Source organism: Agelaius phoeniceus, chromosome 2, assembly GCF_051311805.1.
Source record: "Agelaius phoeniceus isolate bAgePho1 chromosome 2, bAgePho1.hap1, whole genome shotgun sequence".
Lineage (NCBI taxonomy): Eukaryota > Metazoa > Chordata > Aves > Passeriformes > Icteridae > Agelaius > Agelaius phoeniceus.
The window spans coordinates 3,837,764-3,855,258 of record NC_135266.1 but is presented as its reverse complement, the minus strand read 5'-3'; the positions used below and the strand labels follow the sequence as shown (position 1 = coordinate 3,855,258).

General features: G+C 46.0%; 1 protein-coding gene across 1 annotated transcript in view; it reads right to left on the bottom strand.

Annotated features, from left to right (window-relative positions):
- PCP4 (Purkinje cell protein 4) overlaps positions 1-11,770 on the bottom strand; it is a 55,160-nt gene extending 43,390 nt beyond the window's left edge. Inside the window, exon 1 of the mRNA XM_054654632.2 lies at positions 11,616-11,770. Coding sequence (XP_054510607.1) covers positions 11,616-11,624 — 9 coding nt within the window. The 5' untranslated portion in view covers positions 11,625-11,770. The remainder of the gene's footprint in view (positions 1-11,615) is intronic.
- Positions 11,771-17,495: the final 5,725 nt, after the last annotated feature.

Genomic DNA, 17,495 nt, shown 5'->3' with positions numbered 1-17,495 from the left:
AATTATCAGCCTTGGTCCCCTGTGTGGGAAATACAGGCAGGGCACCTGATTGGGAACAAGAGAAAACCTTGGGGATTTGGAAACAGCATTTGGATACAGACAATATCCTGGGTATCCTTTCATATCAGCATCCCCAGCCAGGAAGAGTGTCCTAAGCCAATTAAGGGCTCAGAGTCCCTGCCTAGGCATAATATAACTGATTATGGATAGTGGTTTTGTAGCAAAAAATTTCCTTTATATTTTATTCTTCCAAGCCCTTCTGAAGTTTTGGGTAATGCAATTTGCTGAGCTCTAAACCCAGCTGTAATTGAGTTAGAGGTTGTCTTCAAGGGCCAGCTTGGATTGTTCACAGCAAAAATCGGCGCTGACAAATTGCTTCATCTCTGATCATACTGGCTGTCATTAATTAAACAGGCTGCTTCTTCCCAGACTGCAAAAATTCTGGTGCTTGGTTTTGGGTTTGTTTTGTTGTTGGTTTTTTTTTTTTCTGTTGGCATGTTTTTATTTCAAATTGAACCATTAAAAAGCAAAAAAAAAAAAAATCTGTTCTTACTTCCCTGCTGTTTCCCTACATATTTCAGAGTTAAACAGGTATTATCACAGTCAGTTAGACTGCTCTAGTAACTGGGCCAGCCAGGGTTTTCCAAAAATATTAATTATGGCAGTTTCAAGCCACCATTCAAAGGAACTTTCTGCCTTCAGCCTGGGGCAAAGCCTTTGATTTTCAAGACAAGGGCAAGAGCAAGTGGCAGGGATGTTTCTGCACCATTTAGTCTACTGTTTCACCCACCCCAGGGAGTCAGTCTGGTCCCAGAGAGGGGCTGGGAGCAGCCCCAGCTCTTGGGATTTCTGCTGCTCACAGTGACCCCGAGAAAAAATGGAAAGTCTCTGTTCCCAGCCCGGGGCTCAAATAAGGAGTCAGAGCTCTTCAGTTCTCAGTCTCAAGGTTGTTTATTGTATCTTATCTGTAAAATATTTTCTCCTGTCCAGCTGAGGTCCATTCAGCAAGACAGTCCAGGCACTCTGCCTACCCCCAGGGAGGTGTTATGTCTTTATACTAAAAACTATGTGTACAATATTTACAGTTGCTTCCCAATACCTATCACCTATGTTAGACAGTGAGCTTCTACTCTAAACCAATCTCTAAGTGCCAACATCACAGCAGAAGATGGAGGCCAAGAAGAGGAAGGAGTTGTGGAAACCCAGGACATCCCTCTGGCTGTCCAGGATGGCCAAGACCCCTGCCAGGGGCTCAGAGACCCTGGCACAGAGCTCAGGATGCCCCTCTGGGTTTCATTATGACCCATGGAGCAAATTACCAACCTTAGATGAAGATCAGCAAGCCACAACAGTTGAGGTAGAATGATAGTGAATTTATCACAGGGTGGAAAAGTAGATTTTGGGGTTTCTAGAATGGGGGTTCAGCGGGCAAGATGGAGGAATCTGGGTGTGTCCAGCCTTTCTCCTTCTTATTCTTGGCCTCCATCTTCTGCTGTGATGTTGGCACTTACAGATTGGTTTAGAGTAGAAGTTCACTGTCTAACATAGGTATTGGAAAGTAATTGTAAACATTGTACACGTAGTTTTTAGTATAAAGACATAACCCTGCCCTGGGGCAGGCAGAGTGCCTGGAACTGTCCTGCTGGATGGACCTCGGCAGGGCAGGAGAAAATTTTTTACATATAAGATACAATAAACAACCTTGAGACTGAGAAATGAAAAGCCCAGACTCCTTCTACAAGCGCCAGGCTGAGAAAAGAGACTTTTGAACTCTTCTTGGGGTCATCCTGACCAGCTAAAGAGCCCAACAGGAGAAAGGCTGGACACACCCAGTTCCCTCCATCTTGCCCCCTGAATCCCCATTCTAAAAACCCCAAAATCTACTTTTTCACCCTGTGATAAATTCACTGTCATTCTACTTAAACTGTTGTGGCTTGCTGATCTTATCTAAGGTTGGTAATTTGCTCCACGGGTCATAATCAAACCCACAGGGGCATCCTGGGCTCTGTGCCAGGGTCTCTGAGCCCCTGGCAGGGGTCTGGGCTGCTCAGGACAGCCAGAGGGGTGTCCTGGGTTCTGACACCCATCTGCTGGGATGGCAGGAACTTCTCCAGGGTGACCCCAGCACCAGGGAATCTGTGGATGATGAGTGTGCCCAGCCTTGGCAGCACAGCCTTGCCCAGGGGGATGACACAAAGCTGGCACCCCTGGCTCTGTGCCACGGGCACGTCCCTGCCAGGGGGACCCAGGATGGGCTGCTGGAGGTGCCCTTGACATGGGGCGGTGCTCAACAGGGGGTTTGTCCTGCATTGTTCCCATCTGGATGGGGAATGACCTGCTGAGAGCTTTAGAGAAGCTGCTTTGTTAAGGGGGGGATGTGGTTCAGAGCAGAGCTCTTGGCACTGGCAGGAAAAACCACAGCCAAGGGATTAGAAAGAAATCTGCCACAGAGAAAGGAAAATGGGCAGGGTGAGGCACAAGGTCACCTTGATGGCCACGAATCAGGGACAGAGATCAAATAAGCTCATATGTAGCAAGCAGGAGACAAGTCAGGTCACTGCCTCTGTCCACAAGATGGACAGAAAATTGGGATTTCCACAAATCAGAAGCTCTGAGGACCCTGCAGCTGCTCAGGGAAATTGCTGCTGAGATCCATTTCATTGCTAACAGCAGAGAGAAGATAAAGCAATTCTCACAGAAAAGCTCTAAGAGTTCCCAAGGTCCCTGGCCCCAGCCAAGACAGACCAGGTTACCTGCCCTGAGCCTAAATCCATCCCTGTGAGGGTAGGGAGGCCCTGGCACTGGCTGGCTTGAGAATCTGTGGATGCCCCATCCCTGCAAGTGTCCAAGGACAAGTGGATGGGGCAACCTGGCTTAGTGAAAGCTGTCCCTGCCCAGGGCAGGTTGGAACAAGAAGATCTTTAAGGTCCTTTCCAACCCAAACCATTCTGTGATTCTATAAACTGTGTTTTCCAATTCAAGTTCAATGAAAACTTGCAAGTTTCTCCATGTAGCCCTCTTTCATTCTGTCTTCAGTCTCACATTATGAACCAGGCTCCATTCTGCACTTTGTGTCTTGCATATGAAATAAAAGAAAAAACATTTGTGCCTCATTCACACATGAACATGGCAAAACATCCTGCAATGCCATTAAAAATGGCCCTTAGGTGCTCCTACAAGAAAAGCCATGCATTTTGGTAAGAGTCTCCCATACTTATCCTGTGACTAGAGAGAAAATAGTTTCCTTAGAAGTTCCATGCAGAAAGCAGATTTAGATTCAGCTGTGCTGCCTGACACACTGCAGTCAGACAAAAACATCTATTAAAGACTTACATGGCATGACTGCAAAAGCTATTGCTAAAATTCAGGTAATTTTCAATTTGGGTTCTCTACAATTCACAATATTAAAGTAGAAGCTTTGCTACCAATGTTCCCACGCCTGCAGACCATCCCCCAAGTCCAATTCCAGGACAGAAGAGCACAAAGCTTTTGATCCACAGAAGGAATACAAAGCAAAGCTCAGAACAAAAGCCCTGTGAGAAAGAGAGGATCTCCTGTAATCTATCCTGAGAGGTTCATTCAGCTTGCTTTGGGTGTTAGTGCTCTCCAGTAGCTTGCAAAATATGCTGAAGGAAAGAAGTGATAACTAGCCAAGTCTGACTGGCAAATTAAAATTGGCATCAAGCTGGCCTGCCTTAGGCATTTGGCTGCCCTGCTTAAACTGCAGCACATGTGTGCTGGCACATGCACTCCCCAATGTGCCAAGCCAACAATATGTTTGCTCTCTTCCAGGGGTGTGTATCTGTCAGCTCTGACTGCAGCAGTGAGAAGTGTGAAGCAGCCATGAAGCCACATGGCTCATTTTCCCCTCCATGTCATCTGCCTGCCCAGTCATCCTTCCTCCTCCTTCCTTCCCATCAACTTCATGTTTCTAATTTCTGCCAGTTGATCCTCTGACCTCATATTTTATAAGTACTCTTTTAGAATTCCAAGAAACAGATTTCCATGGCGTTCAGATTTCCTCCTGGAACACTACAATAAAAAGTTCAAATAAAAGTCATTATTCAGAGCATTTCCATTAATGTTAAAATTATGTGCTTTACAGTCAACATGCAGAGTATTCAGTATTTTAACACCAGAGTAATTTAATGCTGGCTATTGCAAAGAAAAGCCTTTTTCCTCCAAGGGAAAAAGAGAAAGAAAGAGCCCCAAGAGAAAAAAGAACCCCATTTCTTGAAACATTAAGGCTAGAGAATGAAAATCACTACAATTCAAATGGAGAACACACTTGTGATTTTTGTAAGGGTTATTTTTCTGCCTCTGTACCCTCTCACCTAAACTTGGATTTCAGCTTTTTAAAATGAGTTCTCATATTGACCTAGGCATTGCACCCTGATACTCACCTGGCCAAACCAACCTCACCCTACTGCTTGGGAAGGCAAACATTTCATGGGAAAATACTCTGATGTCTGTGAAAAGCACTCTCTGGTCTTCCTTCATGTCCTGAGTGTCACTAGAGAAAGGTCTAATATCCTCAAAACAATCACTTCTGTCCTCAGATCTATTAATTTTTGCTTCATCAGCTGTTACACACTTGCATTTTGGGAAAAGGCTGTTGAATCATGGTACCTGCTGGGTAAGCAGGCTGGTTTTGTTGGTCACAGTGGGCACATGGAGATGCAAAATCATCCCCAGATATTAGCAGTGGGTGCTCTCAGCTTCCCAACACTCTGCCCAGGAATTTTGAAGGTGTGCAGACCCCAAGTCTTCATTTAAGATCTCTTCCACTCCCTGATTCACTCCAGGAGAGCTGGTGAACTCTCATCAAGCTGATTTAGCAGGACAGGGACTGGTCCCATTTCCAGGGTCAGCCCTGGTCAGAGCTGGCTTGGGCATTTCTGAACTGTGCTCCATCATTCCCAGAAAAGGTGCACCCAAAATCCCTACAAATCCACCCACACCAGCGTGTGCAGCCAGCCAGGATCCCCAAAGGGATCTCTCCCTTTTACTTTCAGGGGACTCCTGTTGTGCAGTGATCCAAAATGAACCTCCACAGCCCTGCTGCTCACTCCTTCCAAGCTTAAACCATCATAAATTGATCACATTTCAGGTTTCTCTGGTTCTACTGCTGCAGCTTTCCACTTCTGCTGGCACCATTCAGTAGCTGTGGCCCCACAAGCCACCAAGAATCCAACTGGCAGCCAAGAAACACCAGGTGAGGCTGGTGACAAAGCAGCTCAGACCTTTCTGTCAGGCATTTGGACACTCAGACTCAAAGATATCAAATACACACCTCCAAGCTTCTTGGCAGATCTAGAGTCTGTGCTCCCAAGATTTGATGCCTACCCAGTGCCACCCTTCTCAGCAGCTCATTGCCTCAGCCCAGGGATCTCTGAGGTCTCCAAGGTCAGACAGAAGGACACCAGATTGCGCAAGTTTTTGTACTTTCATCTTTTTCCTTTTGCTTCTTACTTTCATCTCTCACAAAAGAGCTCTCTAACATCATCCTGTCTACTGTTACAGCACTCACAGTGTCAGCTACACCACTGGTTAAGGTCATATTTCATGCACTCTACACTAAGGTGAGAATGCAAGAACATTCAGTGTCTATAAAGTAAGACTTTCTCTTGAAGAGGAAAGACAGTTCAGCTGTAACTAATATTCAAGTCATGTAGGCAGACAATTTCCATTTCTTCTCTGACTAAACTTGTGCTTCTCCCTCCAAATTCCATGTTAGTGCATAAATAAGGCTTTATCCCTCTTGGTATGAACTGATGAGGTGAGACAGCACCAGCCAAAGACCTGCTCTGTGTGACACTTGCCCAATTTACCTCTAAGTAGACTTAGAGGAAGCAGACATGGAGAGTGGGGATAAACTGTGACCCCAAATCCTGGCCTTTATCATATTTCACAACTGATTTCCTTCGCCGTTGCTTGCCATTTATTTTCCTAACAAGACTAATGTTCATAGTCTGTCTTCCACCTCTTTTTTTTTATAAGAGAACTAGAGATTGGTTTTCTGAATTAAAATTAGAGGACAAAGTTAAAAAAGGATTATTTATGAGTTGACCTAGTTTATAGGTATCTAGCATATTTTTTGATCTATTTAGGAACCCAATACCCAAACAACTGAAGAAACAGAAGAAGTTTCCTTAGAAAGAGGGGGAATGTATGTTTTTCATCTTCATGAGAAGACCCTGTGCCTTGCAGAGTACCTGCTACATGGCTCAGGGAATTCAGGGTTCTGTTGCCAAGTGAGAGGCTGAAGGGAGGAATTGCTTTCCCCCATCCTCTTCAGCCACTGGGGTGTCTCAGGATTGGCACACCCAGTGTTCAGCCCACTTCAGCCACTGGGGTGTCTCAGGATTGGCACACCCAGTGTTCAGCCCACTCTGTTACAAGCTCTTCCATAGCAAGTTAGAGGTAAAACATGCAAACACATTTTCCAAGCCGTTCCTACAAAAAAAAACGAGACAGACAAGAGCAAATGGCAGTTGGGAAATCAATATTTTATTCAAATTAAAGAAACAAAACACAACAACAAAAAACCCAGAAACCTTTAATGGAAATGCCACTGCTGCTCTTGCTGAAGTTAAATGCTATTTCACAATTCATCACTAGCATGATCTAGATAATGTAATAACTGTTGGATGATGACTCCTATAAGCTTGCCAATTCATTACAAATTTAGGGATATTGGACAGGAAACTAATATTCCTTTGCAGCCTGAAATTATATTGTACTCTCAAGTAGCAGGTACTCCTGCAGCATGAAGGTTGGAGTAAGTTACTCTTTCACAAGGAAACATGATATCAAAGCACACTATTAAAGCTAAATGTCCTTTTTTAATCTGTTGCCTGAATCTGTTGGCATTCTACACATGGCAAGAAAACCCGTGAGCTTCTGCCAGTGTCATCAAATTAAGATCAATTTCCAACATCACTTCTAAGTGCTATTTTAGAAGATGCTTGATCCCACTGAAACCACACTGATGGAAAGAGTAGGCAAAGTGACAGATGTAAAACTTATTGTTCTCCCTTCTTCCTCCTCTTTTGAGCTGCAATTTACCACTCAGCTAATAAATAGATGTGAGTTAAAATTAAAAACTGATGTTCATGTGCTTATTGATCCCACCCCCATCCTGGAACAGCTGCAGAATTTCCTCCTCCTCTCTGCCATGTTCTTGCTGGGGTTTTTAGAGCTGCACAGTTTTGTACCTACTGTGGGTATGATAAGGCAAATAATTAACAATTGGGGTCGTGGCAATATCAGAAAAATGCAACCAGAAGGGCCCCCCTAAGGTGAGGGGCTGGCTCAGACACCCAGCAGGACTGGAAACACCAGAGCAGAGAACAAGAGCTCCTCTAAACAAATATGGTGTGTTCTTCCCTTAAAACAGCAGTTCTCTGATTTGGTGCCATCAGGATTATGGTTGTGTAATCCTCCCTTGTGTTTATGTTTGTGTTTATGATGCTGAATACCATTTCAATGGAATGGTTTCAAGGGAATTCAGGAGAGCAAGCCAGGAAAGAACCCCAGTTTTACCATTTAACCACCTGAAGCAGACACAGTTTCAACCAAAACCCTCCACTTACACCCAATATCTCACACATTGCATGTCCTTCTCCAACAGCCTCGTGCTGAACACGCCTGTCCAGAGGGACAGGGATATGCTTCAGGCTCTCCCTCAAGGAAAGGACACTCTCTTTGGGCAGTGGGACACACCCAAACCATGGAGCATCACTTGTTTGGAAGGCTGCCTTGCTGATGGGTGTGCTACAGACACACCTCAGGCACTGGTGAAGCTCCTTTTTCAGAGGAACATTTGTGACCCCAGAGTTATCCCTGCACCTCTGCTGAGCTGCCTGCTTGGACACCTCCTCCCAGTGAGGGTGGTCCGAGCTCCAAAGCAAAGATTCAGCTCTTGAGGCTGCAGAGCAGAGCTGCATGAGCAGCTCATCCCCCAGGAACACCCTGCACCCCCCAATTACATACAGGGCACACAAACATGTGTGGAAAGGGCCTGGTGCAGCTCCAAGAAGCAAAAATTTAGTGTTCTTTGCTTTCAAAGCCTGACCAAAAATTCTGCATTTACACAGAGATCAAGTGTCCAGCTCTTTACCTTCCCAACTAAGAGAATCAGACCCTTAGAGCTCTCTGAATTTCATGTGCCTGGTTATTTGACACCTGTTTCTACAGGAAAGCCAGAATATTCCTGTCTGGTCAGCAGGCTGATTCTCAAAGGTAAAAGGCTGCTGGCTCAAAGTGCACCCCACTCACAGTGTGCACATCAGCACCCTGGCAATCAGTGCTGTACTTCACTCACGTTGCACAAGGCTCTTCCAGGGCATGTTCTTCAATCATAGGTGCCTCAGGCAATCAAAAAGAGATTTCCCAAATGGCTCTCCTAAAGTTACACACCTAAATAAGATGTATTAAATCTGAGATTGTCCCCTACACCAGCAGCACCACTCTGACCCTTTTAAAAAAGGAACTAAATGCATCCAAGGCAATCTCTGCTGGAGACTCCTCATCCCTGAGCCACTGGAGCAGCACCCAGGGCTGTGAGACCACACTGTTCAAGTGCTCTCCTTCCTAAGGCCAGAGCTGATTCCTGATGACAACCACGAACATTCCACACAGAAGGCAGGAGTGAACATCATAAAAGTGTCTGTGTGATTGAATGCTCCTTGTGAAGCCTCGTGGCAGGGGAGTAGCAGGACCCAACATCATCTGCAACGTGTCAGGGTAGTTAAATGAGTGACCAGGTGACAGGATTCCCTGTGTGAATGGAGTTTGTGCCAGATGGGAGCCCAGAGGCTGTGAATAAAGATCTGGCACTGGTCTGTGGGCACATTACCCAAGATCTCTTCCCCCACTTGAGCCTGTGTGACTGGAGATCTTTAATGGAAGCCAGGCTGCCTCTCATGGCTGCTCCCTGACAGCAGCTGATCCTTTTCAGCACAGCTCCCCTCTCCAGGCTCATTAAAAACGACAGAGAACAGCCACAGACCTACAGAAAAGGCTCCCTAGACATTTGGGGACAGACTTTCACAGCTAAAGATGCATTTCAATGCACATTGAGATTCCCAAGGAATTCCCATCCAGCTAAGGGACATGTCTGCCACCAAACCAGGCAGCAGGAAGCATAAATCACATTTTTCAAAGCCCCTAGGTCAACTCTTACACCTCACATTCCCAATGGCTACTTACAGGGCCAGACTTCTGCCCAGCAGAAGGAACTCATTAAACACATTTTCAGACAAATATTGCAGAGAAAGGAATGCCATGTTCTTCCTACAGGCAAGGTCCTTATCCTTCCTGAAAAAATATAATCTAGCTGCTAGAAAATAGAAATGTACTACAGGCAGATGAATAACTGCTTCCTTTTCAGCTTTCTCCTCCAGGAGATTGGTGACCACAGAATGGTTTGGCTTAGAAGGGACCTTAAAGATCATCTTGTTCCAGCCCTTGCCATGGGCAGGGACACCTCCCACTATCCCAGGCTGCTCAGATCCACATCCAACCTCTCCTTGAGCACTTCCAGGGGTCCAGGGCCAGCCACAGGTGCTCCTCACAACCTGTTGAAGAGCCTCACCACACTCATGAATCACCCCAATCACTGCCCAGAAACAGGAAAGAAGTTAAATTCGCTTGAAGCATAAAATGAGAATTCATGCAAAGTCTCAGGAAATAACTCAGGGAGATGAAAGCTCTTCTCAGAGATTTCTGGGACCACATTTCCAGCGCTGCTCAAATCCAGGCAATTGGTAACAGAAAGCAAGAAAAAAACCACCATCCCACCCTCCAACACTGATCTATGTGGGATAATCTATTGAAGGCTCTAATTGAGCCTCTTTTCAATCACCTCATCCACAGATTTATTTTTTTTTTACCAGATTAAGCCAAAAATAAAAATATCTTTCAATTGCAGCATTGCAAGCTAAAACCACTGAGACCCCCCCACCCCAACACAGCAAACAGTTATCCAAGAGCTTCCCTTCTGCTCAGGGTATTTTTTGCCTCATTTTTTAAACAATCTTTTGCAGTAAGATGGTTTGGGGTGGTGTAGTTGCTCTCCTCTGCCTTTTGGGGAAGAGCTGACAGCAAGGAACAGCAGGGAGGCTTTTCTTCACTGGAGCTGAGGGTGATTAACTCCCCAATGCTGTCAGGGGAATGACAGCAGCACCGAAGACACCGAGTGCAGTGCTCAGTGGCACAGGCACAGGACACAGCTCTGCACCAGGGAAACATCTCCCAGCTCCAGGGGTTTGCTCTGTCAGGCACAAACAAATGCACTGGCAATAAAGAACCCCTGTGCTGGTAGCAGGGAGGATCTTTACCTTCACTGAGTCTCTTCAAATCCAAGAGGCAATCAGCCTAATTCAAATTATGAAAGGTAATTACTGAGCAAATACAGCCAGCAGAAAGCTGGGACAAGAAAGCCTCATATAGTTATAGCAGCACCACCCAAGCATCACTCCTCTCCATAAGATTTACCCCCAAATTATAAATGTAAAGGAAATTTTAGTGCTGCTGCATCTTACAGCACACTTCAGCCAACCTGGGCAGCAAAGTCACCGTGGCTGAAACAAAAAAATAAAAAAAGCAACAAAACCCCAAACCAACACTGCAGGAACTCCAGCCAGGTGACAGAAATACGGGCAGCAGCAGAGGAGAGGAATCTCATGAAGAGATCCCTGTGCCTGATCCCTGCAGGCAGCAGAGATGAGGAATTCCTCTGCTCTCCCCACCTGGCATGACCTGAAAGCCAAAACGTGAGCTGCTCCTCACAAATCCCTGCACCACAGCCCAGGCTGCTCCTGCTTTTCATCTCTGCTTTACACCTCCAGGGCTGAGTGTAACACCTGCACAGCAAACAGTCACAGCTTATCCCGTGTCGCTCTCAATTTCGCTTCTAAAAAAGGAAAATCCCATTTGTTAATGGAGTAGCAGGTGTTTTGTAACAAACAGCCTCCAAAAATAGGTGCTGGGTTACAGGTACCTCTGCTGATTCCCAAAGAATGGGCTGAGCTGGAGAATGTGGGATCTCTCAGCTGAACCTAGGGAGTTATTCTGTCTAACAATACATTTAGCTAAAAAATTTTCTAGTCTGAACTTTTCCACTGCAAAGAAAAAAAAAAAAGGCAAGCAAAATCCCCACAAGTGCAAAATTCCAGCTTATTTATTTACAAGGGTATAAGTGATCCTTACACGTTTGGCACTATTTACATTTTTTCGCCTCGATTGTAATCCCTCTCAGGACGCTACTTACAAAGTTTACATCAGCACCCAACCAAAACCAGAGCGTTTTTTTCCATGAGCTCCATTAGGCAACTTTCCCACAACTTAACTAAACCCTCCTTCTTCCACAGGAAAGCGCTGGGTAGGTAGGAGAAATTCTCCCGGATTTATAACTCAGACTCCAAAGGACAAACCCGCACCTTGCCTCACGCTCCGCAGGTGCGCACACACCTGAGGGGATGCGCTGAACAGGAGATGCTGAGACCCCCTCAGGGGACCTTCGCAGCGCTCCCTCCCCAGCTGCCCGCACTGTCGTGACACTGACCCTCCGTCCTGCCCTGTCCCTCCCGTTCCCGCTCAGCCCGGCTCACCTCGCTCATGTCGCGACAGTGTCCCGGTGCGACAGTGGCAGCGGCCCCGCCGGCGCTCAGCGCTCCCGCCGCGCCCGCGACGCGCCCGTTAAGAAGAGGCGCCGCGCGCCCGGCCCGGCCCGCGCCGGCCAATCAGCGCCGCGCGCGCGCGGGCCCCACCCAATCCCCGCGCTCCCCGCGATCCCGAGAGCGCGCGGCGCCCCCTGGCGGCCCTCAGAGCCCTCACGGCCGGCAGCGCTCCCCGCGTCCTCCTCCTCCTCTTCTTCTTTTTTCCTCCTTTTCTTCCTCCTTTTCTTCCTCCTTTTCCTCCTTTTCTTCCTCTTTTTCCTCGTTTTCCTACTCCTCCCCCTTCCCTCCGCACTTCCCCGAGTGCCCGGCACCATGGGGTTCGGGCATCCCCACAGAGGAGGGCCACGAATTCCAGGTGTGTTCCCCAATAATGGGGAATTATTGCGGCAGATCGGATGAATAAATTAAATGGGGAACATTTTTTTTTTTCTTACGGTGAGAATGGTGAGGCACTGGAAGAGGTTGGCCAGGGAGGTGTTGGATGCCTCAACCTGGCAGTGTTCAAAGCCAGGTCAGAGCCTTGAGCGGCCTGGAATGGTGGAAGGTGTCCCATGGCACAAGGGATGGGGCAAGATGATCTTTAAAATCCTTTTCTAGCCCCTTAACATCCTGTGATCCTATAAACCAGGCAGAGAATCTCTGCTCTGCTCCCCCCTGGCTTTCCTCTCTGTCTCATCAGTCTTGCTGCCATTCTTGTTCCAATATACAGCATTTTTTCCAGAGATACACAGAAAACAGCCCTTTCTATCATTTCTCTGAATGGTTAATTAAAGCAAGACTTTGGGATGTGTGCTGTTGTGCTCCAGCATCTGTCTTTTGATGGAGCACAATCGCTATATTTGGCAATACACACTCAGATGCTCTGACTCACATATCTGTGAAGAAATATAGGTTCAATTAGCTCTGGGAATGCACTTAACTCCCTCAAATTTTTCTCAGATCAATAAAAAAGTTGAAGTATTATATTGGAAAGTCTAAGAAGCTTGACAAGCCCTCCCAGTTCCAGGGACTACCTTGCAGCAGCCTCATCTCTTCGCCAACATCTGTCTTCAGGGCCAGTATTAATAGAGGCAGGGAAATAAATTTGATGAGAAATCACATTTTTCCTTGGAGCTGGAGAGGCAGGAGGGGCTAGGCTCCTTCATTTGAGGATGAGGAGGGGGGTGTGTCCTGGGAATATTTTATGAATGCTGGCCAAATATGTAGGGATGGGATCAGGACAGCTGAAGCAGAATTGGAGCTGAATTTGGCAAGGGATGTGAAAAATAATAAAGGCTTCTACAAGTGTGTCGGCCAGAAAAGGAGGAGAAAAGAAAATTTACCCTTCTGGGAAACAAAACAAGAAACCTGAGATACTGATCACAATTTTTGCCTCTTTCATCATTCCACTATTCCCAGGACCTCCACCAGCATCTGGCATTTTTTAAGATTAACATGAATTGTCCCAGTTTTTGGTGTGAGAGCCCCAAGCAGGCCACAAACATGGTAAGAGTTCATTGCACGAGCAGCTTCAGGAGCTGTCCTGTGAGGACCCAAAATAAAAATGATGATGAAGTTTAGCTCCTGAAGAAGCTGTGTTTCCCGTGACACCATTTTCCAGGGAAGAGCAATTGTGGGTGTATTGCATTAGTATTCCCGTTCTGACAGGAGTGCCACTGGTCTGTCAGCTTATGGATCCAAGGCACAATGCTAACATAAATTATTAACAGAGTATTGCTGATCAAAGGGCTCCCAATCTCATGGGAAGGGACACAGAAAAGTGAGAGGAAATCTGCTCAGGTCCCTTTGACTCCGAGGGGAATCACGTCGGTCTCACTCTTCACCATGAAAAGAAATGTGTCAAATCCAAGCAGACAATCTCCTGGTGATAATTCAGGCTGTGTGCCCCGAGAAGCAGGTTAGCAGAGAAAGCTCTCTGCACTAAATGCTGCAGGAGAACATACAAAATTGTTATTTTCTGACCTGTTTGGAGGAGTTCAGAGTTTAAGAGAGGCACCCTGGAGGGCACGCTGAGCTGTGTCTGGGAGGTGGCACTATGGGAACACAGCACCCAGCCTGGTGCCTCTTTGGGGGAACAATGCTGAGGTGTGACAGTGCCCTCCAAGCAGTGACTCTGCTCTGAGGACAACTTGCACATTTTGTGGCGTGCAGACACAGTAAAAGGTGCATTATCTGCCCTCAGACAGGTTCCTGAGTGAGCACAGAGCTCCCCTCTCCCAGGGAAAGCCTTTGACCTGCAGAGACACATCTCTTCTCTCTCTCCCTCTAAATCTTGTTCCCTGCCTCCCAGCTTTGCATGTCATACACTGCAGAAAATTCCTGTAGCCAGCCAGAGCAATCCAGACATGAACTTTGGGCTGAAATGCTCTGTGCCTCTCCTCCTTTGCAGTGTGGACCTGCTGAACTTAATTGTTCTTCAATTCACAAACACAGGTGCCTCCAAATCACGGGTCTAAGCATCTTAAATGGACAAATCCCAAGTTCTGGGAATGCAGCAGCAACCTGAGCTTTTCAAAAGGTTCTTACAACAATAAAGGTAACTCTAGTAGTTGTTTTATTTATACCCTGCCATTTATGCTGTCTGATGGCACCACATTTTAGTTTTGAGGTACCCCTTTCCCTGTCAGCCTTTCTAACCCATGGCAATCCCTCAATTTAAAAGTGCCCCAAAGTTCTGCTTTTACTTAAGTGCACAGCTAAGTAGTAGCACTTCTAAGTACAGAAAATATTCTAAGCAATCTATTTTCAAGAGCCATTATACTCTGAAAATTGACTATTAAAATACCACCTTCTTATTCATCAAGTCTGCACTCAGTGTGTGTTCAATCTTGTCTGCTGGCATATGACTGCAATTTTACTGCCTTTTACTCCCACTTACCTGAAAAATTCAGCAGAGAGAAGAGAATCTGAGCTGGGTGTTGGAACAGAAAGGCTCTCAGGCTTCCAAGGAGCTTCACCTGTTTAAGGGGACTGAAGATGGCTCTTCTGTGCCAGACTGTGCAATCCATAACTGGAGAAGTGTGTGTTAAAGTCCTGGAATGATTTGGGTTGGAAGGACCTTAAAGATCACCTTGTTCCAAACCCCTGCCATGGGCAGAGAATCTTCCACTAGGTCAGGTTGCTCAGAGCCCCATAGAGCTTTCAATTCCAGGGATGGGGAGTCCACAACCTCTTGGGCAACCAGTGCCTGGACCTCACCACCCTCACAGGGAAGAATTTCTGCCCAATATCCCACCCATCCCTGCCCTCTGTCAGTTTGAATCCATTCCCCCTTGTCCTGTCACTACATGTGAAAAATCCCTCTCCAGCTCTCTTGGAGCCCCCTGGAAGGGGCTCTAAAGTCTTTTCTTCAGGCTGAACAGCCCCAACTTTCTCAGCCTTTCCTCACAGGACAGGTGCCCCTCTGGTGCTGTATTTGTACAAGGAGGGAGCTGATTTTGTGCTCAGTCTTTGTCATTGACAGAGACACACAACTGCACAGTCTTGCTTTGCTTTCAATCCCACCACTGAAGGTGTCTGCAAAGTTTGATCAGAAGCACAGAATTGCTCCAGAAGAGGCAGAATCACAGAATCCTTTAGCTGGAAAATCCCTCCCAGCCCATCAAGTCCCAGCTGTGCCCGATGCCAACCTTGTCACCCAGCCCAGAGCTCTGAGTGCCACCCCCAGGCCTTCCTTGAACACCTCCAGGGATGGGGACTCCAAATCTCCCTGGGCAGCCCTTCCAGGGTCTGACCATCCTTTCCATGGAGAAATCCTCCTGATGTGAAACCTGAGCCTCCCCTGGCACAGCCTGGGGCCATTTCCTCTTATCCTGTCACTTGTCACCTGGGAGACCTGGCTACAAGAGCCCGACCCTCACCTGGCTCCAAACTCCTTTCAGGAGGTACCACAGAGTGCAGGGGAAGATCTCTCCTCAGACTGCTGTATTTTTCAGTCAGAATTTGATTCAAATCAAATCCAAAAAGATCAAAATGAAATTATGGCTGTGCCTTGAACAGCATTCCACATTCCATCAGAGCAGAACTGCTCTGCTTGGTAGAATATATTTGAATTTTGACTGTGACTGCAAAAACTGAACTTTCCCAGCATTTGAAATTGGTACAGTGAAGTGAAACCTCTGTCTCTTGCTGGTTTTACACTATGAATTTTTAAATAGAAGGAACAATTTCACACAAACTTTCTGCAGAAACAAAACAAAAAATTCCATGTTGAAGGTGAAATTAAGGATGTTGATTTCAAATGGAAAGCTTTGGCTTCAGAAAGATGTGTGCTTTTGAATCCTAGAAATCAGGAGAGGACCTGGATCATAGCCTTAATCACAGAGAATATGCTGTGATTATAGGCATGGTAGCAATGGATTTAACAAGCATAGCCTCAGATGCTGGATGATGGATGACTGGTCATCTCAGACTTATCAACTAATTTGCCCAAGAAAAAATCTAAAGAGACAGTTTCCACAGCTGAACTCCCATTAGTATGCCTTCTTAGCTTTTAATTAAGAAGCTAATGGCTGTGGGTAGTTAATCAACAAAATACCTTTAAAGATCTGGGCCTGAGGGCCTTTGTTACAACCTAACCTTTGTTCCCATGCAAGAGGAATGAGTCAATGGCTCCAACAAAATCTAATCGTTGTCACAAAGATATCAAATATAATTTGAAAAATTGAGTCTTTTCTCAGGAGAGTTACAAGACATGACTTGCTGTACAGTGTGAGTCATCTTCCATCCTAAAAAAATACAGCCCAAAAACCAATCACCCAAATATATGTGTCAATTCTTCTGTCTGCCCAAAGAGTTTTGATGGATTTAATTCAGAGCTGTGTCCTTAACTTGGACAGACTTGTAAAGAAAGTCATTCTCAGTTTAAGCCAAACTCCCTAAACTTTTGAAAGCTTGAACAATGTTCTGGGCTTTGAGTCCTTGACTGGCTCAGCTCTGCAGAGGATGTGAAGATGTGGAGCATTCAGATGTTACCTGGCGCTTACCTGTGGCAGTTCCCCTCTTAATTAGAAGGTAAAAAGACATCATAATTACCAGTTAACAATTTTCAATCTCTGTACAGGCAAAGGAATTCATGTGATTTAGAAGATCCACAATTATAACTTGTGATGTGGAGAGATAAGGATGTTTTAAGTAGATTTGTTCCCTTACTTTACTTCAGTGAGTTTGGGGAGGTTAAGGATAAAATTCTCAGGGAGTCTCTTCCCTAAATCCTTGTTCAGATAATGGATTTAGAGTGCTTCCAGCTTTAAAAGGGCTGAGGTAACATCCCTGTCAGTATCAGCTTCTGGGAGGACCTCAGGGATCCCATCCTTTTCCCTACCCCAGCTGCAGAGAACTGGTTTGGCCAAAAAGGAGACTCCATCCACCAAACACCAGCCAGCAGTGCTGCTGGGACTGGGGGAGCTGCTGGATTATTATTTTTCTTGGTGTCTGTAACAGCAAAAAGCTGAGTTTCAGAAGAGCTTCTCTCCTATTTATCTTTCATCTTTTAGACAGAGAACAGCCCCCAGAACAACCTCTGATCTTTGTGCCATAGCAGTCCCAAATTTTGCCAGACATTTTACAGGAAAAAAAAAAAATAATCAAGTTGAGACATCCAAACCCTTTCTTTCCACTTCATCCAGAAACCTTTTTATTGCTGTGTTGACAGTAATTACACATAACACGTTCCAGTAAAAAGAAGCTAAAGTCACCAGGTCAAGTGATGCATAGTTAGTGGCTGCCAAAAGAGGAAACAAGTATGAACTCACTTCATCTCTGCTCTTCCCTCATGCAAATTCCTGTTGGGATTCCTCACTCTCTCAGAGG